A 20661-nucleotide genomic window follows, 5' to 3' on the forward strand; every position below is an offset into this window, starting at 1 on the left:
ATCATGGATGCTTCTCTCTCTCTGTCCCTCTCCCTCTCTGAAATCAATAAAAGTATATTTTATAAAAACATATTTAGCCCTAACCAGTTTGGCTCAGTGGATAGAGCACCGGCCTTTAGACTAAAAGGCCCCAAGTTCAATTCTGGTCAAGGGCATGTACCTTGGTTGCGGGCACACACCCAGTAGGGGGTGTGCAGGAGGCAGCTGATCAATGTTTCTCTCTCATCGATGCTTCCAGCTCTCTATCCCTCTCCCTTCCTCTCTGTAAAATATCAATAAAATGTTTTTAAGAAAACATATTTAAAAAGAAATAATAGAGCAATCCTGTGTCACCCAGTTCCCCTGCTGTGACCCCCGAGGAGAAGGGGGTGGAGAAGACTCGGTCAGCGCGTCCTGTCGCCTCGCTGCCTCTGGGTTTGCTGGAAAGCGGTAGGCGGGGGCATTGTGGTGGACACAGACCCCTGGGCACGGGGCGGACGCAGCTTCACTGCCTTACGCGGGAGGCAGAGCATGACGGTCCACGAGACCCGTGGGGCCATGTGGACACGGCCTCCCGCCTGGCCCCGGAGTCCCCCCCAAGCTCACAGCACTTCCCGGCCCTGCAGGGGCCGCGGTCACGGTCACGGCTGCAGGCGCTGAGCACGGCAGGTGTGTCACTGTGTGAGCAGCCGGAACCCAGGCTTCATCTCCTCCCTAGCGCCCGCCTGAGCCAGCCCCGTGCGTGGCCCTGACATCAGCGCTTCCGGCAATGATCCCGCAGGACCAGGCACCCAGCTCCCCGGCCCCGGCCTGAGAGGGAGGCCCCGACACCGGGGAAGCCCCATCCCCCCAGTGCTCCCTCCCGAGCGAGTTCGGACCCGCGCAGGCAGCTGAGAGAGAGGAGGTTGCCTGGCCGCTGAAATTCAAAATCCGTTTTTAAAGTAAAGGGATAAGTGATGGAGGATTTAAAGTTCTGCCAGTGCTGACTGAGGACGACTTGGCTCCGGACCAGCTCTCGTGGGAAAGTGTCGCTGTCACCGTGAGCTCCGCGTGGCGCCTGTGCTGTGTGGGCGGCGGGAGGGTGGCCCCGGGGCTGGCCGTGACCTCGTGCCTGGAGGTGTGACCGCGTCAGCGTGCGTGGCCAGAGGGCCTTCGCAGCTGCGATTCAGGATGTTGAGATGGGAGATGGCCCCGATAACCCAGGCCGACCCAGTGTCCTCAGAGGGTTGTGTGAGGGAGGAGGAGGCGGGAGGGTGGAGCAGGGAAGAGAAGCGACAACAGGCGGAGGCAGGAGGGAGGCAGGGCCACCGCCCCGTGGAGCAGCCCTGGGAGCTGGAGCCGGCGAGGAAATGGATTCCCCCAGCTTCTAGGACAGACGCAGCCTCGTGACCCGTTTTATTTTATCTTTTTTTTTTAACTTTAAATATATTTTTATTGATTTCAGAGAAGAAAGGAGAGAGAGAAACATCAATGACGAGAGAGAATCACTGATCAGCTGCCTCCTGCACGCCCCTCCACTGGGGATGGAGCCCACAACCCGGGCGTGTGCCCCGACCGGGAGTCGAACCGGGACCTCCACGTTCCTAGGTCCATGCCCAACCCCTAAGCCACCCCGGCCGGGCAGTGGCCCGTTTGGGACTCCTGGCTTCTAGGCCTGTGAGGTGATGAGTGAGTCGCTGCAGCGGCCACAGGGGCTCACACGGGCTGCGTGGTCGTGGGGAGAGTGCCAGCCGAGCAGGGCGCATGGGCCCTCGCTGACCACGGCGGTGCTGGTTTGCGTGTGGGAAGCGTGTTGGCGAGGCCGAGTGCACGCCAGATGTGGGAGAGCTTCCGCGTCATGGCAAACGGGAGGGGCCGAGAAGATGGCATTTCCACCCGAACATGGGAGACGGAACAGTGTCTTCAGAGGGTGAAGGGTTAACAGGCCAAAGGTTAAGATCCCTGAACCCAGAGGGAAAAGTGCGAACAAATACGTGGGAGCCACAGGGACACCCGGGTCATTTTGTTTTTTTGTTTTGTTTTGTTTTGTTTTTTTACATGTGTGGAGCCATCGCACAGGAAATCTGATAACTATACAGATCCTGTCGGCAGGAACCATGTTTGATGTGTGTGACTGCCTATGGTTGCACTGTACAGCCAACAAATGCAATCAATACCAGGACAGTCACAACACCCGGGTCATTTTAAGGAAAACCCCACACGCAGGGCTCCGTCGGTGCTGTGCCCGGTCGGGTAGGAGCCCCGGCCCTGGGAGCGCTCATCCGGGGCGAGTGGGGGCCACCCAGCGAGGTTGGCAGGGGTTCCCCTGGGTCAGGACTGGTCCGGAGGCGGACCTGAGCACCTCCGAGATGAGGGGCCTCAGGGCTCGAGGGAGACTCACGCGTTCGCGGACGCCACGCCTTCCTGGTGCTGAAACGTGTGGTTAAGTCCCGGACGAGGGCAGGCAGCCCAGCGGCTCGCTTCCCGGCTTGTGCGGCTCAGCTCCTTGGCCGCCCTCCTCTCCATAAGAAGGAAAGTCTCGGGGTCCCATCTCCCAGCGGGGTCCTTCGGGACAGCAAGGCCAGCTGTGGGGGCCCCAGGAGGAATGCGGGCTCCCCTTCCCACGCTCAGGCTGTGCCGGGGGCCTCAGTGCGCCCCGTCCCCGTCTGAGCGTGGCCACACCTCAGCCTAGTTCCCAAGTCCTCCAGCCGGACAGCATCTCCGGGGCCAGGAGGCTGCGCAGGAGCAGGATGGGGGAGGGGGGTTTGTGGGGGGGGGGGTGGAGATGGTCAGTGGGGGCCAGGAGGCTGCGTGGGTGAGGACGGGGGTGGAGATGGTCAGCGGGGGGCCAGGAGGCTGCGTGTGGGTGAGGACGGGGGTGGAGATGGTCAGCGGGGGGCCAGGAGGCTGCGTGGGTGAGGACGGGGGTGGAGATGGTCAGCGGGGGGCCAGGAGGCTGCGTGTGGGTGAGGACGGGGGTGGAGATGGTCAGCGGGGGGCCAGGAGGCTGCGTGTGGGTGAGGACGGGGGTGGAGATGGTCAGCGGGGGGCCAGGAGGCTGCGTGGGTGAGGACGGGGGTGGAGATGGTCAGCGGGGGGCCAGGAGGCTGCGTGGGTGAGGACGGGGGTGGAGATGGTCAGCCGGGGGCCAGGAGGCTGCGCGGGTGAGGACGGGGGTGGAGATGGTCAGCCGGGGGCCAGGAGGCTGCGTGGGTGAGGACGGGAGTGGAGATGGTCAGCCGGGGGCCAGGAGGCTGAGTGGGTGAGGACGGGAGTGGAGATGGCAGGTGTGGGCAGCTCCTGGGGAGCCAAGGCCCGTCACGGAGCTGAGAAGAGAGAGCGAAAGCCGCCGTTTCGGCGATGAGTGTGGCGGGAGCACCCTCCACAGGCCCAGGTTTCTCCACAGACAGTGACCCGGCCGGAGGCCTCGGCACTTTCTCCTCTTTCCACGTGTTTCCTCTGGACACGGCTCCACCGGCAAGAGGCAGCCGAGCGCCTGGTCACACAGCCCTCCGGGGGCAGCGGCCATCCTCGCCCCCCCCCCAACCCCCGTCCTGTCCAGGCGGAAGGCAGAGGCCCCGGGCAATGCCCCCCTGTGGGCACAGGCACCCGCCAGCCCAGCCTGGGGACCGGGGCCGACCTGCCTGTGTCTGTGATCAGTGCCCTGGCCGACCGACGTGCCTGGACAAGTGCTGGCTGACCTCACGCCCAGCGCTGGTGGCCTGGCTACGGGCAGACACAGTGTGGACCTGTTGACAACACTCCCTGCCTCGGCCTCCCTCCGGCCTGGCTCTCCCTCCCATGGCTGGTGTGTGTGTTCACACCTGCTGGCTGGGTTTCTGTTCTAAGTCAGCAGGTGGTTTGGGGCAGGAGAGAAGCAGCCACAGCCAGGCCTGCAGACGCCCCCTGTCCTGCGACCAGGCCCATGTCTGCCTCTCCCATGGTGAGGGCAGCACCCGTCCTGGCCGAGGGCAGTGAGTCAGCCTCCCCCCCATCACAGATCAGCACCCAGGTGTGGTGAGAGCAGCGCGCCCCCAGGCGCCCACCCCCTGGCACCACCGCCCGGCCCCCGGCTGCCCTGCAGAGAGCGCTGAGGCCGCCAGAGGGCCCAGGGCACAGCTGTCTCCCAGCGGGTGAGAGGGGGTTCCCGCCAGCGTCGGACTAAATTCTCAAAAACGCGCCTCTACCAAGAGAGAAAGTCTTGAGTGAATCCCACTGTTAGCACCCCGGTTTTCTCATCTGTAAAATGGGAACAGGAAGGACCCCCAAGTCCCTGGGCCGTGGGGCCCATCGGCCTGCGTTCGTATGAAGCCTTAGACGAGGGCCCCCGGGTCCCTGACACTCCGCTCCTTTCTAGTCACTGACGGACGGACGGACGGACGGACGGATGGACAGACGCGCGAATGCAGATGCGCGAGGGGTGACACGTTCCCCCAGATTTCATTATTGAGGCAGCAGGTGGAAAGCTCGGCTCCTGCGAGGGGCCGTTTCCGGTCCCTGGCGTGGGCTCTGCGTGTGATGTGTGTGCTCTGCGTGTGACATGCGTGTGCTCTGCGTGTGACATGTGTGTGTTGTGTCCCCCAGGACTACACCTTGTTGTACGAAGAGGCCAAGTACTTCCAGCTGCAGCCCATGCTGCTGGAGATGGACAGGTGGAAGCAGGACAGGGAGACGGGCCGCTTCTCCAGGCCCTGCGAGTGCCTCGTGGTGCGGGTGGCCCCCGACCTCGGCGAGAGGATCACGCTCAGCGGGGACAAGTCCCTGATCGAGGAGGTGTTCCCCGAGATCGGCGACGTGATGTGCAACTCGGTCAACGCGGGCTGGAACCACGACTCCACGCACGTCATCCGGTTCCCGCTGAACGGCTACTGCCACCTCAACTCCGTGCAGGTACGTGTGGTCCCCGGGGGGGGGGGGGGGGCGCCGCCTTAGTGCCAGCACTCACCCTGCCTGCACGTGGGGCCTCCCCTTAGAGCAGCGGTTCTCAACCTGTGGGACACGACCCCTTTAGGGATCAAACGACCCTTTCTCGGCGGTCACCTAAGACCATCGGAAAACACCTATATAATTACATACTGGTTTTGTGATTAATCACTATGCTTTCATTATGTTCAATTTGTAACAATGAAATTGGGGGTCACCACAACATGAGGAGCTGTATTAAAGGGTCGCGGCAGTAGGAAGGCTGAGAACCGCTGCCTTAGAGGGAGCTGTCCCTCGCCTCTGTCACCTGCCCCCACAGCACCTGGACGTGGACTTGGGGAGAGTCCCGCCCTCCGGGCCCTGCGTGCCTGGCGTGCTGCGTGTGCGCGGGGACTGTGGTCCAGAAGCGGGTCGCGCGGGTCGTCTCAGGAGGACTTTCCTGTCATCCGCCAGCACGTGGAGCCGGGTGTGAGCGCGCACGTCCCGCTTCTAATCCCCCTGGGAGCTGCTTCGCAAGAGAGCAGCGTAGAGCCCATGCAGAGGAGGGGCCCCGAGGAATCATAATTTAAAAAACATAAGGGCTCACTTTACATTGATCCCGTCTTGAAAGTTACGTCCTAGCATGTCGCCTTACTCAAAACCCCTCGAGCCGGACCTCGGTGTGAAGCTATGCCGGAGGCGTCTTGCCTTCGGATGGCATCGAAGGGGTTTGCTCACCTCCGGGGCCTGGAGGAGGTGATCAAGTCCAGACTCCGGGGGAACAGGCGGCGGCAGCCCTGGCCGGGGCCTCCCTGAGCTGTGGAGCCCCGAGTTGCCAGCACCGGGGTGTCGGACAGGCCGAGGCAAACCCAGGGGTTCCTCTGGCATTAGGATCCGATCCTCCCAGGACGGGCTGGGGGGCGTGTGTTCGTGAGACTCGGGATTTCCTTATCTGGGGCCTGTGCGCAGACATGTCACCGTTACCCGCGACGGCCCCCTGCGTGCACACAGGCAGCACCCCTGCTCTGAGGCCACACGCGTGACAGCCTGTCGGGAAACCCCAGCTGCCTGCAGTTGGTTCTGCCTCAGAAGGACATCGGTCTTCCCGGCTGGGCCGTGTCCGCCAGGCTCGGGAGCGTGAACAGGGCAGTCAGGAGGGAGGGAGGCAGGGTGAATCGCGGCTGATAAATCCAGATAATTCACCGACGTGCCTGTCCTTCATCTCATGGAATATATTTCAGTGGCAAATGAACTGAAATGTGAGCTCCCCCCCCCCCCAGGAAAGGTGTGGCACACGTTTCAAAGAAACGGGGTTTGAGACCAACAGATGCGAATTGGAAACCCAATCCCATCACTCACCGAGAGCCTCAGTTTTTGTTGTTTTTTTAAAAAATATATTTTTATTGATTTCAGAGAGGAAGGAAGAGGGAGAGAGAGATAGGTACATCCATGATGAGAAAGAATCATTGATCGGCTGCCTCCTGCCCACCCCCCACTGAGGATTGAGCCCACAACCTGGGCCTGTGCCCTTGACCGGAATCGAACCTGGGACCCTTCCGTCCTCAGGCCGACGCTCTATCCACCGAGCCAAACCGGCCAGTCGAGCCTCAGTTTTCTCATCTATACCACAGGCTCCCCCCACCCATTCCGCCAGGAGGTTGTGATGACGACCTGAGCTTGGCAGGTGGGACGCTAACGCGTAAAGGGACATCTGAGACGTCGGGGCTGGGGGGCTTGGCCAGGCTGCACATGACCTCGCACGGGGGGGGGGGGAGGGGGAGGGCAGTTCTTGGTGGCCGAGGGCCTGCCCCGCTCACGCCATCTCGTCTCGCCGCCCGCAGGTTCTGGAGCGGCTGCAGCAGCGGGGCTTCGAGGTCGTGGGCTCCTGCGGCGGCGGCGTGGACTCGTCCCAGTTCAGCGAGTACGTGCTGCGGCGCGAGCTGCGGCGGACGCCCCGCGGGCCCTCCGTCATCCGGATAAAGCAGGAGCCTCTGGACTGAGCGGACCCGTTTCTATGCAGAAAGGAAACAGACCCACACACCCGACCGCTCGCGCCCCAGGAGCGGGGCCGCGCGTGCCGTCGGGACAGCCACCCACGTCGCGGACCGAACGGCGACTCAGAGACACATTTATATCCAGTAGAGACCACACCTGTACTCACACGGGAACCATTGGAATAGGTGATGCCCTCAAGGCGTGAAAATATATAAATATATATATATCTGTCAGAAGGTAGGAAACGCAAAACACGAAGTGGGAGCTGCGGTTGGTGCTGTGATGGCCGCGGGGTCCTGGGCCCCCGGGTCTGACGGGGAACAAGCCATGGCCGGGCGCCTCTCCCAGCTGCCCGCCACCGCCATCACCGGCTTTTCCTTCCTCTCTCTTTATCCTCCTTCTTCCTTTTCTTTTTTTTTTTTTAACCACAACACACCTTGCCTCCATTCCTTTGCAGCTGGAGGTGCCTCGGGCGGGCCGGGCGGGGCTCAGGAAAGCGGGGAGCACGTGCGCTCGGGGGTGTCAGCCGCGAGACTCACGTGCGGTTTATGCAGAAGTCGCCCTGCTGGTCCGCCTCGCGGATGGGGCGTTACTGGGTTTTTCAGCCGATCCGTTTCGCAAAGGGGCCAGAATTATTACTTGTTAGAGTCGCACCGGTTTGAGTCTGCTGCTTTCCTACGGTTTTTCAAATTTTATAATGTATGAAATACAATAAACTCTGTTTAAAAAAGAAGGTCTGTGTGAAACACACCTGTTGGGGTGAAGCCATATTAAAATGACATTTTCCTTTTCTAAATGTTCTGTGTTGAGCATCAGAAAGAGGCCTCGCCCAGCCAGCGTGGCTCAGTGGTTGAGCGTCGACCTATGAACCAGGAGGTCAGGGTTCAATTCCCGGGCAGGTTGTGGGCTCGATCCACATAACCCAGTGGGGGGCGTGCAGGAGGCAGCTGATCAATGGTTCTTTCTCATCATTGATGTGTCTATCTCCCTTCCTCTCTGAAACCAATAAAAATAAATGTTTTTAAAAAGAGGCCTAAAAACAGAGGCCAGAGGCCAAAACCCACCGACGGGGAGGAGGCGGTCCCCTGGTCTAAACAGCGCTGCCTCGGCCAGTGGTGGCCCCGGCTTTGTTAGTCCGCGCTGGGGAGCAGGAGACCTCCCTTCTTTTGAGCTCTTTCCCAGTGTCCGTTCACGGCTGCTGCAGAGCAAACCACGCCAACACAGCGGGTCCCAGCAGCAGTTTGTCTTGTGACTCCGCGGTTCTCTGTGTGGACCGGCCTTCACCGGCGTCATCCAGGGGGTGACAGCTGGGACGTCACGGTGGCTCCCCACGGGGCTGCCAGTGGATATTGGCCTGGGCCCCTCCCGGCATGGGAGCCGGGTTCCAGGGGGGAGTGTCCCACACTCAGGGCCTCCAGGAGGGAAGCAGCAGCGGCCAGAGCCAAGGTCTCCTGAGGGTGGGCCTGGACCTGCCCCAGGCACCTCTGCAGTGGGGGCTGCTGCATCAGACTCCGAGCCAGCCCAGGTCCCAGGGGACGGGAGGCAACACCCTCCTGCTGGGGGAGGAACGGACTTCTTAGCCACCGGGAGCCCTTGGGCAGCCCTGTCCTGAAGACCCAAAAGCAGGGTTCGGTGGCTCTGGGAGGAGCAGGGGAAATCTCAGGGCCAGACGATCCCTTCCTCATTAGCCAGAGAGTAGGAACCAGGACCACTTTGGGACAAAGCCCTTGGCTTCCCAACGTGTTCGCGATTCCAGGCTCCTCCGGCAGCCCTGCCACCACCCCTTCCTCGTTCCAGACACAAAGTAGACGTGGCACGACGGGAGATGGACAGGTAGACGTGGCACGACGGGAGATAGACAGGTAGACGTGGCACAATGCTGATTGACAGGTAGATTGGTACGACGGGAGATGGACAGGTAGACCTGGCACGACGGGAGATGGACAGGTAGACGTGGCACAATGCTGATTGACAGGTAGATTGGTACGACGGGAGATGGACAGGTAGACGTGGTACGACGGGAGATAGACAGGTAGACGTGGCACAATGCTGATTGACAGGTAGATTGGTACGACGGGAGATGGACAGGTAGACGTGGTACGACGGGAGATGGACAGGTAGACGTGGTACGACGGGAGATGGACAGGTAGACCTGGCACAACCGGAGATGGACAGGTAGACGTGGCACAGTGCAGATTGACAGGTAGACTTGGTACGACGGGAGATAGACAGGTAGACGACAATGTTTCTGCTGCAGACACACTCCTGTGGTGATGGGTTCTTTCCATCCTGAACTTCCTTTATTTAAATGCGAATGTCTGAGCCTGAGGACAGGAGTCATGAAAACGTCTCTGGCTTCTGAAATGGAAAGCTGTGAGTGGCTCCTCTCACCCCCCCAAACACAGAGACGCCCACACACTCGGTCCCTCGGATGCCTGTTGCCGGCTTCCGCGCGGCGAACTTCCCTGTGTCTGAGACCAAGACTTTGCCATCCACGTGCCCCGAGAGGAGAGAGAAGTGCCACACGCCTCACCGGTAACCCGTTCTCACTGGGCAGAGCTTTCCTAAATCAGTCCATCAGGAGCCTCCCCTTGGGACATGGCTGGTCTCGCCATCGGCTAACACGTACCCGGTTCGCCCGATGCGCATCTCGTCCTGTCCCAACCCATCACTCGCCGAGCTCAGAGCCGAGCCATGGCCATCCGCTCTGTTCTCTACGTTCTGTGCCCACTCACAGCCACCGTCAACTGCACAGCCTTCTCTCCCGGGATCTCGTTCCACCGGAGATGTTAACACTCACTGGCAATCTCTTCCAGAATCAATCATTTACCTTGGTGGCTACACAAGTATCCCTTTTTAAAAATGTGTATGTTTTTATTGATTTCAGAGAGGAAGGGGGAGAGAGAGAGAGACGAAAACATCAATGATGAGAGAGAATCATGGATCGGCTGCCCCCTGCACGCCCCCTACTGGGGATCGAGCCCACAACCCAGGCATGTGCCCTTGACTGGAATTGAACCCGGGACCCTTCAGTCCGCAGGCCGATGCTCCATCCACTGAGCCACACCAGCTGGGGCCAAGTACCCCTTTGTAAAAGCTCCTACTGCCTGCACCATTGGTATGAGGAAGACCCTTCCCCTAGCCCCTCCCCCCCCCACCCCCTGAGCAAACTCAGTCCTTCAGGCAGGGGCACACGAACTAGAACCTCGGGCCTGCTCTTTTCCAAGAAGTGTTTTGAAAAGTAGAAGGAAACAAGCCATTTCTAAACTGGTTTCTAAATATTCCACGAGCCTCTACGTGGTAATAATAGCCATGCACTTACTAGTAATGTGTGCTCCGTGCCACGCCCTGTGCCAAGCACTGCAACTCGCCTTAACTCATGGAATCCTTACAGTTTTTCCTAAAGGTGGTATTAGCCACGTTTCTCAGTTAAAGACACTAAAACTCCAAGACATCAAGTGCATGACGCGATGAAGGCGAAGGGCCAGGTTGGCTGTACACAGAGGGCCCCAGACAAAGTGGGAAAAGGTGAGTTTTCGTGTAATAGGGTGAGGAGGAAGGTAGATGGTTCGTTAACAGCATTTTCTCCTTAGAATGGAAATGTCTTCTCGTGTCTGAATATTCCGAGCCTTCTTTGCGGTGTGCGGGGCACTGAGTTTTGTCCGAACTGTGGTAACGGGACACGGTTTCCACTGTGGGGTGCTGGAGTGCTCAGGGACCGGCCCAACACGGGGCAGAATCGGGGATGCGCGTCGCTAACCACTATGCAAGGCACGCAGGCGTGAGCCATTTCTCATAGATCAGGGATGTGCCGGTGCCGTGCGGCAGGGGACCACATCGAGTTGGGGACATCAGCAAAGCATCCTGGGGGAGGAGGGCCTGGAAGGGGGGTCGGGGGGCTTTCACAAGGAGGGGAACAGAGGAGGGCAGACGCTCAGCCGGGGAAGCACCGGGCAGGTGGGGTGCAGCTGGATCTCGGGGCAGAGTGGAACATTCTAGAAAGGGAAGGTGGAATTGGACGGAGCGGGGCGGCGGGCGGGGGGGGGGGGATCTTGAGCGCCAGGCTGGGGGCGACTCCATGCAGGAGCTGGGGAGTCAGGGAGGGCGGGCCCGTGGGTGTTCTCCTGGGGCCCGCAGACCCGACGGCGGGACGCAGCCTGGCGGTGTGGTGGGCAGTGAGGTGGCTGCTTCTCCATGTCATCCATCGTGACCGACCTGGCTGAGCGCTGACAGCCCGGAGACGCATGAGAAAGTGAGGCATCCCCTTGGTGTGGGTGACAAGCGCAGGTGCGTGCGAGGGCCAGGTGAGTCCCGTCAGTTAGGGGCGAGGCAAGCAGGAAAGGGTGTGCCCCGTCCAAGGGCAGCCCCCCTCAACGCCACAGGCTCTCCGCACGGGAACAGCTCCTGCCACTTACCTTCTTGTTTTTCTAGAAAAGCTGGAAATCCTGTTTCTGTGAAATCTCTAGACATGCCGATGTTGGAACCAAGTCATTCAAATGTGCAGGCCAAGGAAGACACCGGCAGAGTTTGTAACTGAAAGTTATGAAATAATAAAACTGTTTTAGACATTCTAGAAAAATCCCATTTGGGTGGAGTCATATGTGATGGCACAAGAATTAAATTGTTTGAGGACATAAAGTTAATGAAAAATGAAAATCTGAGGCAAACTTTTAGGCCTAATGCCATTTGACTGTGAAGAGGAAAATCCTGGCATATGCCTGACAATACTGATGAAAAGCTACCCTCACATGGGCGGGGGCAGGGTAAGAGGTCAACCAAAGGGCTGTATGCATGCATATGAGCATGACCCATGGACACAGACAGTGGGGGGCGGGGGGAGGTGAGGGCCTGTGCTGGGGGACGGGAGTCGGCGGGGGGAGGTCAATGGGGGGAAAGGGAGACTCATGTAACACTTTCAACAATAGGAATTTAAATTAAAACAAAAAAGGAAGGAAGGAAAGCCGCCCACATTGAATGCTGACCATGTGGCGGGTTCTGTGCGGAGGCCTTAACAGATGTTCTTTCCTCACAGACACCCCACGAAGCTGGCATTCGTTATTCTCCCAATTTTACTTATTTTTTAAAGGTTTTTAAATTTATTTTTTAAAATATATTTTTATTGATTTCAGAGAGGAAGGGAGAGGGAGAGAGAGAGAGAGAAACATCAATGATGAGAGAGAATCATCGATTGGCTGCCTCCTGCATGCTCCACACTGGGGATGGAGCCCACAACCCAGGCCTGGCTCTGACCGGGAATCGAACTGTGACCTCCTGGTTTATAGGTGGACACTCAACCACTGAGCCACACCAGCCAGGCCTCTAGATGGGAACACTGGTAAGTCAAAATAATTTCCAAAGTCTGCAAGAAATCTGGGTCAACACACACACACACACACACACACACACACACCTCTGCTCAACTGTCTGATTCCCTACACCATGCAAAAAATGACTTTTCTCTGCCATTAGCAACTATGGCACACTTTATTACAAGACACTAGACAAAGATGTCACTACGGTAGCTTACCATGATGAAGCAGGAATTACTAATAACACTGTGACCCACTGAAGCCAGGAGAAGGCCTGTTGTCCTGACCTTATCACGGCGAGCAGCTCCTCTCGGTAGGAGTTCACACCGGTTAGGTCAGGGTTCCCTAAGCTGGCCTCTTCCAAAGACGAACCAAAGGCACTTGTCACAGTTACAGATTCTTGCCCATCAGCACCCCCACCCGCCTCCCCAGGGATGTCCCGAATCCCAGTCTCTCAGGGAAGATCGCAGGAACCTGTATCAAAGGAAGCCCACCACAGGCGACTGCGATCAGGCAAGTGTGGGAAAGGCGTCATAGCGAGCCCTCTCCCTCCGTCTAGACCAGCGGCTCCCAGCCTGCTTCTGGCCACGCCCCCCTAAGCATCTCTAACATCTTGATACCACCTCCCATGACAGAATTCTTATTATTCAAAAAGTGAGCTCCTATTCATGTGGAGGGAGCCTAAAAGGCCATGAACTTGGTCTAAACAAGCTTCCAAAGAACATGGCATCCACGAAAGAAAAATAAAGGAACGCAAGGACAGTGGAAGTGCTGAGGAAGACATCACTAGAAGTTGTTTAACAATAATAATGTGAAGTGATATGGAAAAATAGCAAAGTTTCAAAACAATAGAGAACTGAAATGCGTAAATATGTCACAACATATGTTTATATGCTGTATAGGAGGCCCCTAGAACCATAAGAAATGCAAAAAGTTCACTGTTAATAACTCATTCTCGAGTCGCCCCCCTTAAAAGTCAAACTGCCCCCTGTGGGGCGTGTGCCCACGTCGGGAGCCACTGGCTAAGAAAAGCAGATGCGAATACTCTGGGAGCCCCATGTGGCGTGCCTTTTGGCGACCTCCCTGGTGCTTAGTAAACATGTTGGCTGCTATGCTTTCCACGGCCAGACTGGCTGTCGGATGGAGCCAGCGGGGATGGAGCAGTGCTTACCGGGAACTCAACCCAGTTAAGTCGCGTGCTTTCCTAGTGAGGGAGCGAGCGCCCCGTCCGTCCGTCCATCCGGGGAGATAGGCCTCCAGCTGCCGAACCTGGGGAGAGAGGCCTCCAGCTGCAGAACCCCCAGCTGCAGAACCCCCCCACGTCCTCTCACAAAGCCGTCAGAGACATGAATGAACAAAGCTTCACAGAGAACCATCCTCACAGCAGCCTCTCCCGCTGCAGGAGTAGCTTAGACGGGTGCGCTGGGGTCCCCTGTGCCTCCATTTGTGAGAACCTTCGAAATGTCAGTGAATTTGAAGGTCTGAATCCCTAACCCCCGCCTGTCACCGCCATGCAGTGCTGTGCCTGTGCATGTGCCTGGATCCGTGTGCGTGTGCCTGGATCCGTGTGCGTGTGCCTGGATCTGTGTGCGTGTGCCTGGATCTGTGTGCGTGTGCCTGGATCTGTGTGCGTGTGCCTGGATCCGTGTGCGTGTGTGCCTGGATCCGTGTGCGTGTGCCTGGATCCGTGTGCGTGTGCCTGGATCTGTGTGCGTGTGCCTGGATCCGTGTGTGTGTGCCTGGATCCGTGTGCGTGTGCCTGGATCCCTGTGCGTGTGCCTGGATCCGTGTGCGTGTGCCTGGATCCGTGTGCGTGTGCCTGGATCCGTGTGCGTGTGCCTGGATCCCTGTGCGTGTGCCTGGATCCCTATGCATGTGCCTGGATCCCTGTGTGTGTGCCTGGATCCCTGTGCATGCGCCTGGATCCCTGTGTGTGTGCCTGGATCCCTATGCATGTGCCTGGATCCGTGTGCGTGTGCCTGGATCCGTGTGCGTGTGCCTGGATCCCTGTGCATGCGCCTGGATCCCTGAGACCAGGGAGCGCATCTGTTCCCACGGCCCCCTCCCGTGTCTCCCTCCCCCTCGCTCAGGTGAAACCCGTGTGTCATCCAGCACACCTCTCAGCTCACGCCTGTCAGAATGCGGAGCGGACGGCACGGATGTTAAGTCACGCTGCCCACTAGCAGGCCCGGGAGAGGCTCGCTGCGCAGCCATCCAGCTCGGGACTGGACTCACAAGCCCGCTCTGGAGGCATTTCACAGTCATAAAGAGGCCGAGGGAACATACGCCTCACCGCTTTTCTCTTTCGCACACAACTACCGAGCATTAGAATATGGAAACTAAAAATTGATGAAATTGTCAGGCGATACAGGCAGAGGACAATTATTGTCAGAGATTTCAACGCAGCTCTCTCAAGAACTAACCCAAAAAGTACACAGAGATCAGTAAGGGTACAGATGACCTGAGCGACCCCAATGACATAAAAAAGAAACGAGCGAAGTCATAAAAGGCTGTTTTCTCACCACAAGGGGATGACATGCGAAGTTGGTAGCGAAAAGGTCTCTGCAAAATCCCCAAAGATTGGAAAACGAAATCATAGATTTTTAAACAACCCTGGGTCACAGGAGAAATCAAAAGGCCCATCCGGAAGTACGCTGAGCGGATGGGGGATTCTGCTACAGGAGCACTCCCACATCTACACGCGAAAAGATGGCAGCTCCCAACAGGAACCCCAGCTCCCACCTCAAGAAACTAGAAAAGGAGCCAATGAAATCCCAAGTAAGCAGAAGAATAAAAGCAATAAGGTCAGAACAGAAGCCAAAACACAAGAGAAAAGCACTGAAATCAAAGCCTGGTTCCCCGAGAAAGTCAGGGCAGTGATGACCCTGTGGACGCCCCGATGGGGGAGACGCAAGAGGACACAATGGGATCTGAACGCGCTGAACAGCGAATCACTGAAGGAGCCAGATTCTGAGCCCGGCCTGGCCAACGGCCACACCAGGCCCCATGGGCTCGTCGGGGTTCAGAGAGGCACCCAGACTGACAAACAGGTTGAGTGCTGCTCGTGTAAAGTTTTCCCAGATCCACAAACGTGTCTCTAACAAGTGTAATAACCTTCCAAATGACACATTTGCAACCCAAACACTGCCAGCAACACGATATATATATATTTGTTACTCTCTAGGAATCTAGAGTCTAGATGAATTTGTAATGAATCTTTTAAATTACTTTTTTAAAAAATATATATTTTATTGATTTTTTACAGAGAGGAAGGGCGAGAGATAGAGAGTTAGAAACATCGATGAGAGAGAAACATCGATCAGCCGCCTCCTGCACACCCCCCACTGGGGATGTGCCCGCAACCCAGGTACATGCCCTTGACTGGAATCAAACCTGGGACCCTTCAGTCCGCAGGCCGACGCTCTATCCACTGAGCCAAACCGGTTTCGGCTTAAATTACTTTTTTTATTTGACAAATTGTCTGACTTTAAACATTAAAATATTTTTTTAAAAAAATAGATTCTTAAATTCTGTACTTTGTAAAACAAAGAGTGTTTGCCAGAAAAACAAGAATAGTTATGGCTTATATTTCAAGGATGCTTCGTGCCTGGCCACACACCCGAGTCCTAGCGATATTCGGGTTTGGGATGGGGCTGCCTGCACCGGGAAGGAACTACAGGGTTAATCAGAGCGACCCGATGGGGTGGAGAAAAGAAACTGAAACAGTCAGATCTTTCCCTCGGCCTCTCGTCTGAACGAGGCTGATGAATGAGTTCATCTTCCACACAAAATAGCCTTTGTTTTCCTCTGAGCTCACTGGTTGTCCGCTGCGGAGAAGAGGGAAGATGGTTTGCCTCAACTTGCCTGCTTACCGCTGGAGCTGTTCATTTTCAGGTTCACGATGCAGGCAAAGTATTTCTTGAAATTTGCCTTTATTTCCGTGTTAACCACTTTTGCCCAAACTTTCAGGTGAACATATTCAAGCCTCCAGAGAAGTTGAATTAATGGCACGAATCGCACCAGGTGCCCTTCGCTTAGATCCGGCGGCTGCTAACATGCCCCACATGTGCTCGCCTCCTGCCCTGTGTTTCTGCTGAACCATTTGAGAATACACTGCAGCCATCATGACAATCCACCCTGAGTACTTCGACATGAAGTCGCCTAAGAAGATCATACTCCACGTAAGGTTCAAGAAATTAATCTGGCCCTGACCGGTTTGGCTCAGTGGATGGAGCGTCGGCCTGCGGACTGAAGGGTCCCAGGTTTGATTCCGGTCAAGGGCATGTACCTTAGTTGTGGGCACATCCCCAGTGGGGGGTGTGCAGGAGGCAGCTGATCGATGTTTCTCTCTCATCGATGCTTCCAGCTCTCTATCCCTCTCCCTTCCTCTCTGTAAAAAATCAATAAAATATATTTTTTAAAAATTAATCTGTTATGACAATCTCTCTCTCTCTCTCACACACACACACACACACACACACACACACACACACACACACACGGTGTGGAGGTTCAGGCTTCCCTCTGTCCCAGTGATTGTTTTTAGAGCATCTTGTTGGCTCGCCTGGAGCCAGTCAGGGACCACACGCTGCGTTCAGCCGCCCTCCTGCTGAGCACTTTCTAACCCACACTAAGCACCTGTCTGACTTGCCACTCGCACTTAGTAGGGATCTCAGGTAAACAAGAGCTTGATTGTGGAATTGATTCAGAAGCAATAACCCTTGATGTCAAGTCCCAGCACAGATGCACTTCCAAAGGCGGAAGGAGCCGTCTCATTAAATCATCCTTTTGCTAAAAGACATAACTCGCTGAGAAATGGCGCAGGGCAGTGCAGTCCGAGGAAATGCTGCCGGTCCTCACACACACATCCCCCAGGAGCCATTGGTGGTGTGTGTGTGGGGGGGGGAGGGGGCAGGGGGGCATTGGCACATCCGTCTGTCCAACCTCCCAGCATCTGCGCGAGTCAGAAACCCCGTTTTTGTGGCAGAATGGAGACGGAAGAGGAGCAGACAGGGGCCGAGAGAGAAAGCGGAGATTATGAGGAGGAAGAGGGGCAAACTCATGAGATATTCCCAGGTAGAAACAGCAGAGCTGGATGGCCATTAGCCGTGGGCGGTGAAGGAGAGAAAGGAGTCAAGGGGACGCCACAGCTTCTACCCCAGGCTCCTGGCCGGGTGTGTGTGGGGGGTGGGGGGGCGGGGGCGCTTAGAGAAAGGGAGTGGAGGCCAGGAGGAAGCAAAGGGCCCTCAACGGGGCTCAATTCCGGTCAAGGGCACAGGCCCCGGATGCAGGCTCGATCCCCAGTGTGGGGCGTGCAGGAGGCAGCCGATCAGTGATTCTTTCTCATCATTGATGCTTCTATCTCTCTCTCCCTCTCCTTGCCTCTCTGAAATCAACAAAAATATATTTAAAAAAAAAATAAGAAGCCACTGCCCCTGTTCTCAGATGACTCAGCGTTGTTAGGGGAGACCCGTGGGAACAGACACAGACCGCAGTAAGGAGGGCAGGGGGTGAGGTCAGAGGTCAGGCCCGGTGCGAAGGTGGGGCTGAGAGGCCTTCCTGGAGAACAGGCTCGAGATCCCGAGAGGAGGGCGGCTGAGGTTAGGGACGGAGAAGAGTTTAAAAGTAAAACACCTGCATCAAAGGCACAGGACGCACATGTGCAGACCCTAGAAACTGCCCTCGCCCGTCCCCACCCAGACCCTGGGTCCCCAAGGCGCCCTCAGATCCCTGCGGAGACGGGCTCATCCACTGAGGGTAAGTGCGACCGCGCTCCGCGCTCTGGCTCTGGCTCACAGCCCCCAGTGGAGAGGACCAGGACCGGACCGGGAGGGAAACAGGAGGCTCGGAGGTGTGGTAACCAGCGGGCGATCTAAGACCTGCACCGAGACCGGCTCCCAGGCAGCCTTCGGCGCTCCCTGCCGCCCTCTCACCCATGTCTCCTGACTCCAGCGCAGGCCCCGGCTGGACGCAGGCTGCGCTGGGCCAGTGATGGATGGAGAGCAGCACAAGGCAGCTCTAATGGGAAACTAATGGAAACAGTTACTTCCCTGAGAAAAACGACCTGTTCTCGCCCACCGTCGTATTGATTTTGACCAGCCCTGGAATTGGCATTGAGTGATTTTATCCTACGGTGCAGACAGGCGGTGCAGACAGGCGGTGCAGACAGGCGGTGCAGACAGGCGGAGGCAAGGGGGGTCCGTGGCCAGGGACAGGCTGTCGGCCAGGCAGCAAAGCTTCCCCCGTGTAGGGCGAGCAGGAGGCAGTCAGTCAGTGATCCTCTCTCATCAGTGATGTTTCTCTCTCCCTCTTCCTTCCTCCCTGACCTCTGACCACTCCTCCCTGACCTCTGGCCGCTCACTCCCTGACCTCTGGCCGCTCACTCCCTGACCTCTGGCCGCTCACTCCCTGACCTCTGACCACTCCTCCCTGACCTCTGGCAGCTCACTCCCTGACCTCTGACCACTCCTCCCTGACCTCTGGCCGCTCACTCTCTGACCTCTGGCCGCTCACTCCCTGACCTCTGGCCGCTCACTCCCTGACCTCTGGCCGCTCACTCCCTGACCTCTGACCACTCCTCCCTGACCTCTGGCAGCTCACTCCCTGACCTCTGACCACTCCTCCCTGACCTCTGGCCGCTCACTCCCTGACCTCTGGCCGCTCACTCCCTGACCTCTGGCCGCTCACTTCCTGACCTCTGGCCGCTCACTCTCTGACCTCTGGCCGCTCACTCTCTGACCTCTGGCCGCTCAGTCCCTGACCTCTGGCCGCTCACTTCCTGACCTCTGGTCGCTCACTCCCTGACCTCTGGCCGCTCACTCCCTGACCTCTGGCCGCTCACTTCCTGACCTCTGGCCGCTCACTCCATGACCTCTGGCCGCTCACTCCCTGACCTCTGGCCGCTCACTTCCTGACCTCTGGTCGCTCACTCCCTGACCTCTGGCCGCTCACTCCCTGACCTCTGGCCGCTCACTTCCTGACCTCTGGCCGCTCACTCCCTGACCTCTGGCCGCTCACTCTCTGACCTCTGGCCGCTCACTCCCTGACCTCTGGCCGCTCACTCCCTGACCTCTGGCCGCTCACTCTCTGACCTCTGGCCGCTCACTCCCTGACCTCTGGCCGCTCACTCCCTGACCTCTGGCCGCTCACTCTCTGACCTCTGGCCGCTCACTCTCTGACCTCTGGCCGCTCACTTCCTGACCTCTGGCCGCTCACTTCCTGACCTCTGGCCGCTCACTCTCTGACCTCTGGCCGCTCACTCTCTGACCTCTGGCCGCTCACTTCCTGACCTCTGGCCGCTCACTCTCTGACCTCTGGTCGCTCACTCCCTGACCTCTGGCCGCTCACTCCCTGACCTCTGGCCGCTCACTCCCTGACCTCTGGTCGCTCACTCCCTGACCTCTGGCCGCTCACTTCCTGACCTCTGGCCGCTCACTCCCTGACCTCTGGCCGCTCACTCTCTGACCTCTGGCCGCTCACTCCCTGACCTCTGGCCGCTCACTCCCTGACCTCTGGCCGCTCACTTCCTGACCTCTGGCCGCTCACTCTCTGACCTCTGGCCGCTCACTCCCTGACCTCTGGCCGCTCACTCTGTGACCTCTGGCCGCTCACTCCCTGACCTCTGGCCGCTCACTCTCTGACCTCTGGCCGCTCACTCTCTGACCTCTGGCTGCTCACTCCCTGAGTGGTCAAGAAAGGGAGGGAAGTCAGTTATGAGGAAAAACTCCTGGTGCATCAGGACTGCTGTCCCTCACATCGTTTCAATCCAGCCTCAGCCCAGGGCATGGATTTAAACAAAGCTGCCCTAGAAGCGTCTCCAAACCCAGCAGAGACTGATCCATGCTGTCCCGGGGCCTGGTCCCTTGTGCTCGTCTCCCAGGGCTGCCAGCCGAGCAGGGCTGGTGGGAACAGCCTAGTCTAAGGGCTGGAGCGGCTCCGCCCCTTCATCGCTGGCTTAAAATCCTTGGGCTAATTAATACCTTGCGTTCTTTTTTAATATATATATTTTTTCTGTTGAAACTTTTTCTTTGTTTTTTTGTTTTGTTTTTTTTTTAGAGGGAGGAGGAAGACGGGAAGAAAGAGAGAGCGAGAGAGAGAGAGAAACAACGATCAGTTGCCTCCCATATGTGCCTGATTGGGGATCGAACCCACGACCCGGGTATGTGTCCTGACCATAAACGAAGCCACCACCTTCTGGTGCACAGGACAACACTAGCCAATGAGCCACCCTCAGGCTAGTGACTTGCATTCCTCAGCCTCAGCTCCACATCTGAAAACCTAAGGGAAGTGCTGTCCCCTTCGCCCACTTCCCAGGGCCTCGTAAAGGTCTCATGGAAGAAGGGACACAGGAGCCATAGGCCACAAGGTGACCAGACATCAGCTGAGCTGGGTCCTCCCTGGGCAGGTCTGGCCTGGGAAGGGGCCATGCTCAGGACACACCATGGACCTGGGGCATGAGGTCCCCTGGGGAGGACGGGCCAGGGCTGCAGTCAGGGCA

At 57.6% G+C, this 20661-nt stretch overlaps 1 protein-coding gene and 1 non-coding gene across 5 annotated transcripts in view; one reads left to right on the top strand and one right to left on the bottom strand.

The window, feature by feature from the left end:
* Nucleotides 1–7588, top strand: part of KCTD1 (potassium channel tetramerization domain containing 1) — a 67855-nt gene extending 60267 nt beyond the window's left edge. For 3 of the 4 annotated variants that reach the window (XM_059707431.1, XM_059707427.1, XM_059707432.1), the window contains exons 4-5: nt 4543–4848; nt 6702–7588. In XM_059707431.1, coding sequence (XP_059563414.1) covers nt 4543–4848; nt 6702–6860 — 465 coding nt within the window. In that variant the 3' untranslated portion in view covers nt 6861–7588. The remainder of the gene's footprint in view (nt 1–4542; nt 4849–6701) is intronic. The other variant, XR_009454217.1, reaches the window with a different exon arrangement.
* On the bottom strand, nt 2016–2147 carry LOC132240400 (small Cajal body-specific RNA 14). Its single transcript, XR_009454310.1, has one exon. It is a non-coding gene; the product is annotated as a small Cajal body-specific RNA 14 (non-coding RNA).
* Nucleotides 7589–20661: the final 13073 nt, after the last annotated feature.

This window comes from Myotis daubentonii, chromosome 8, assembly GCF_963259705.1.
Source record: "Myotis daubentonii chromosome 8, mMyoDau2.1, whole genome shotgun sequence".
NCBI lineage: Eukaryota > Metazoa > Chordata > Mammalia > Chiroptera > Vespertilionidae > Myotis > Myotis daubentonii.